This window comes from Silurus meridionalis, chromosome 11 (genome assembly GCF_014805685.1).
Source record: "Silurus meridionalis isolate SWU-2019-XX chromosome 11, ASM1480568v1, whole genome shotgun sequence".
In the NCBI taxonomy this organism is placed as follows: Eukaryota; Metazoa; Chordata; class Actinopteri; order Siluriformes; family Siluridae; genus Silurus; species Silurus meridionalis.
Genome location: NC_060894.1, coordinates 10,600,001 through 10,604,606, shown reverse-complemented (window position 1 = coordinate 10,604,606; position 4,606 = coordinate 10,600,001). Strand labels below are relative to the sequence as shown.

At 43.4% G+C, this 4,606-nt stretch overlaps 1 protein-coding gene across 2 annotated transcripts in view; it reads left to right on the top strand.

The window, feature by feature from the left end:
* The first annotated feature begins 891 nt into the window (after positions 1 to 891).
* zswim6 (zinc finger, SWIM-type containing 6) overlaps positions 892 to 4,606 on the top strand; it is a 51,144-nt gene continuing 47,429 nt past the window's right edge. For both annotated transcript variants that reach the window (XM_046861059.1, XM_046861058.1), the window contains exon 1: positions 892 to 1,445. In XM_046861059.1, the coding sequence (XP_046717015.1) occupies positions 1,025 to 1,445 (421 nt within the window). In that variant the 5' untranslated portion in view covers positions 892 to 1,024. The remainder of the gene's footprint in view (positions 1,446 to 4,606) is intronic.

The following is a 4,606-nucleotide window of genomic DNA, read 5'->3' as shown; positions in this document are numbered from 1 at the left end:
TGTCTGATACAGGTGTCTAGCTGCTCAACAGTCCTGTGTCTTCTTTGTTGTATTTTTTGTTTCTTGATGAGCCAAATTTTTTTAAATGGTAAAAAGTCTGGTCTGTAGACAGGACAGTTGGGGTGTAGATGGTCATTGTGGATAGTTTAAATTTTTTTTTTCCTAGTAAATTCTTTGTATCCAAGTTTAAAAGGTTTCAGTGTTTGGATGACAATGAAAGACACTTGACCTTTAGCAGTAGCCCTATACTACATGTTACACATGATACTATAAAAAGTAGGCCACTGGTTAATTAGCCTATAGCTAGTATGCATACATCGCAAATGCCAATTAAGGGACTGACTATTTTATATAATAATGAGATTGTCTTTACACCTACAGTACTTACCTAAAAATTACAATAAACCCTCACATAAAGGTGAGCTCACTGACAGGTAGAAAATGTATCCATGGCAACAGTAGAATGGACATACATTTCAACAGTATGGAAATACATTTTAAAATCTAAAGTGGTTCAGGTCTGTGTTTAGTCTTTTTTTAATCTCACTAAAGATTTGTACTTAAGTATGACTGCTTAAATCATAAAGACTATCTTGTGCTTATCCTAGGATATTCATTTACAAGATCCTTATGGTGAACATACTTCCAACCTTAAATGATTATACATAAACGTCAGTAAACGCCCGCTAAATAAATATTGCCTGTGAAGACAGTAAACAAAATATAAATGATTTAAATACCTCTCCTATTCTTATCTTACACTATAAAGGTCTAAGTCTGAAACCGCACACTACCCTATGCGTACTCTCTCAGAATAGTGCGCTACAGACTCCGCCCACGCCCGTTTTCGATTCGTTCACACTTGACAACACTCGGAGGCTCCGCCCAGTTTGTCCAAATAAGGATTCGTTGCCCATACACGGCTTACAATCGATCCGAAAGTAACCTTTTTTTCCCCCTTCCTTATTCCTCGTTTATATGGCACAGCGACTTCCGCTCTTGCCGTTAAAGCGGAGTGGAGATCATGGCGGAGCGCGTGCAGCAGCCCCCAGCTAAGCGGTTCTGCTGCCGACCCGGTTATAGCACGGCTTGTCGACAGGGGCTGCGGGCCGGCGGAGCAGTATGCGGCACTTCGGCTTCGGCTCAAGGAGGATCGGGCAAGTCCCCGGAGTCGCTCTTGGACATTGCGGCGCGTAAAGTGGCCGAAAAATGGCCCTTTCAGAGGGTGGAGGAGCGCTTCGAGCGGATTCCGGAGCCCGTTCAGAGGCGGATCGTGTACTGGTCTTTTCCGAGGAGCGAACGGGAAATCTGCATGTACTCCTCGTTCAACACCGGCGGCGAGGAGAACGCGGCGGCCGGGGAAGGGAGCGACGAGACCCGTCTGCCGTTCCGTCGCGGCGTTGCGCTGCTCGAGAGCGGCTGCGTAGACAACGTACTCCAAGTCGGTGAGTGGAACCGAGGAGAGGGGAGCAAATGTTGCACTTAATTCACACGTCGCGAACAAAATAAACGTAATCAACAGAAGTATATAGAAATGTTTTAACACGCATTCGACCCCGAATGACGGGAATCGATTGCGTTTAGGACGAACAAAGAAAGCGAGCACAACGACAAAGGACACAGCGGGTTTAAATCTCCCTATAGGGCTAACGTTACATCTGATAGGACCTAATAGGATTGTTCAGCTGGGTGCTCTGTTTTTTTTCTCTCTCCATACTCGAGTATAAACTAATTTCAAACCTTTGGGTAGAAATGGTTGGTCGAGCTGTTTTTAGACTCCTGTTTTTATTATGTGTCTCTACTGTTTTTTTTTTTTTTTTTTTTTGTTCTGCTCGGGGGAGAAAACACCACCACGGAAGTGGAGCTACCTACCCATTACACCATAGACTTACCGCTGGGGCTTTAAAAAACCTTTCCCTATCCGAATACATCAATTTTTTGCTCTTTGGTAAGACCCAGTGCGTTTATTTGAGTCCGAAAACAAGAAAGACGAGGCCGAGGGATTGTGTGTTGTGTTTATTTTTCAGAAGTGAAAGGCATGGGGGAGGTTTAGCAAGTCTGCTCTGCTCGACTGGACGGATAGCCTTAATGTCAGAGAAATGACAAGCGATCCTGTTCGCTCGTTCGGGTTTGTTTTGTCGACAAACTCCGTTTTATTAAATATGAATTGATTTTTCCTTTTTTTATTATTAAAGAATTGAATCTAGCTTGTTGTGCGTGTGGGTGTTTGTTCCTGAAGGAGTCTGTTTGGTTTTGCATTTTAGCCAGTACGCATATCAAATAGCCGTCAGGCATCTCCCCCACTCTTCCCCCATTGAAACTGGCACTTTGTTCCCATTTTCATGTTCATTTGTGTCTTTTCAGCTTTATGTCACCCTCCGAAAGGAAAGGCAAACAAAAGCGCCTTTTTATTTCTTTTCACTGCTTGTTAAATAGAAGAGATTTGGAAGGAGGAAGAGAGAGAGAGAGAGAGAGAGTGAGAGAGGGGGCTGGGAAGAGGAATGGCGATTTAAAGCTGCAGCGCCTCATTTATTATTATTATTATTTTTTTTTAAACGGACCTGCGTCCAAAACCCGCATCCTGTCATACTCAATAGTGTGTCTAAATAGTGCGCTGCCTATACCCTACTACAGTATGTAGTTTGTAATGCAGCCATTGTGTTCAGTCGGGTTCCAGCTGATCCGTTTTAGTGCTGCTTGTGCTGCCATGTGCATTCAGCACTCAACTGATGGGAGACTTGTTTGAGAAATAGCACTGCAGAAAAGAATTTTGCATCTGTGCAATATGTTGTGGGCTTCCTCGTGTGCAAAAAAAAAAAAAAAAAAAAAAGACCCTCTTTGTTTTAGAGTTGCCAAGACTGGCTGTCCTGATGCCACGAACCCTTGATCTGGTTTGGGAACAGTGCAGGGTTTTGAACCTCATTCCACTGTATGGTCAATTTAAATTGTAATACAATCTGCAGACATAATTTTCTGCATGACCATTACTTTTCCCTCTCTCCTCCCTCCTCCCTTCATCTCCTTTCCTCTGGATGGATGAGCGGCGCCTCATCTGGGCTTTGTGCCCTTCTTCCTGAGCCAAGATGGGTGTCTGCTCACAGTAACGCACAAAAGGTCCAAACCCATGTGTGTGTTGAGCTGTAGCCTCCTCCCCGGACCCTCTTGGACTGGATCGGCGGCTCAGAGATCAAGAGCCTCTGCCCTGTTTTTCATTATGTTTGTGTGGAGAGTCTTTTCTCTGTCAGTGAGGAGACCTTATTCCTTTTGTGCACGTGTGCGTGCGTGTGTGTGTGTGTATGCACATGCTCATCGTTCTGCATTATGGTGATGGGAAAAGACAGGAGTGAGCACACACTGGGAGGGTTTTCTTGGCTGATTGCATGCCATTCTGGAATGTGCTGCAAAAATAAAGCCAAGGAGGTGATAAATAAAAGATGCAATCTTCCGATACACCATTCCTAGCAAACCTGGGGGCCATGGCGCAGGACAGGAATCTGTTTGTTTTTGTTGTTTCGGAGGTGGAGGCAAGCAGCGTAGGCTGTGACAGGGAAATAGCCATATCTAAATTTATAGATTTCCATACGTATTTGTCTGTAAATATCAGAACTTCACGGTTGCTCTGGCAGGTGGCCATGATAGGCTATATTTACATCCCGGCTCTGTAGCTGAACTTCCTTACCTCTGGGATATATCTTCCAGTTTCAGTAGAGTTAACGTATTCAAAGCGGCGAGGGTGCCTTTGACATCAAGGCAAAAGTTTTCTGCCTCTTCTTGCTCGGGCGTATTGATCGCACAGGCAAATGGCCGCACCGTAGCCTAGGGGTCACCGAGGTCAAGTTCAGACTCTTCCAGCTACATCCACTTATTCTGGGAAGAATCTTCTCTTCTCTTTCGGTTTATCACAATATTACATACATTTCTAATTAATTTCCGTAATAATAGTATCTATAAAATAACTAATTGGGCACATTCTGCTAAACGACCACATAGTAATCTTATTTAATAATCATAACACTGACATTGTACTACAGTAGTTCTTTTGGTAATGAATTTAACTTTAATTAAAGTTTTGGATCAAATCGACTATAAACTGACATGTTTAACAAAAGTCTTCCCCTTCTTTCGGCTTCTCCCATTATGGGTCGCCACAGCGGATCATCTTTTCATTATCCGCATATTTGATTTGCACATGTTTTATGCTGGATGCCATTCCTAATGCAACCCCCCCATTTATCCGGGCTTGGGACCGGCACTAAGAGTGCACTGGCCTGTGCAACCCTAATGGCTGGGTTACGTGTTCTACAAAAGTAAATCACAAAATGGTCCCTACAAAGGAATGTAGATTATGTTGTAGTTATTTATTACAATTGAATGACTGACATTTTAATGAACCCAAAATAAGGTACGAGTAAGGGGGGGGGGGCACGTGTGACCTATACAAGATTGTTATTTAGTGGTACTTTAAGTTTGTGCACGAACACTGTCAAGTCAGTGTGTACCTATTTATTTATTTTTTTGCGGGGGGGTGTTGGTTGCAAGTTGACATTTCTTACATTTTATATGTGGAAGTGAGAAATTTTTAGCTCTGTAGCCTAAATGTTGCACC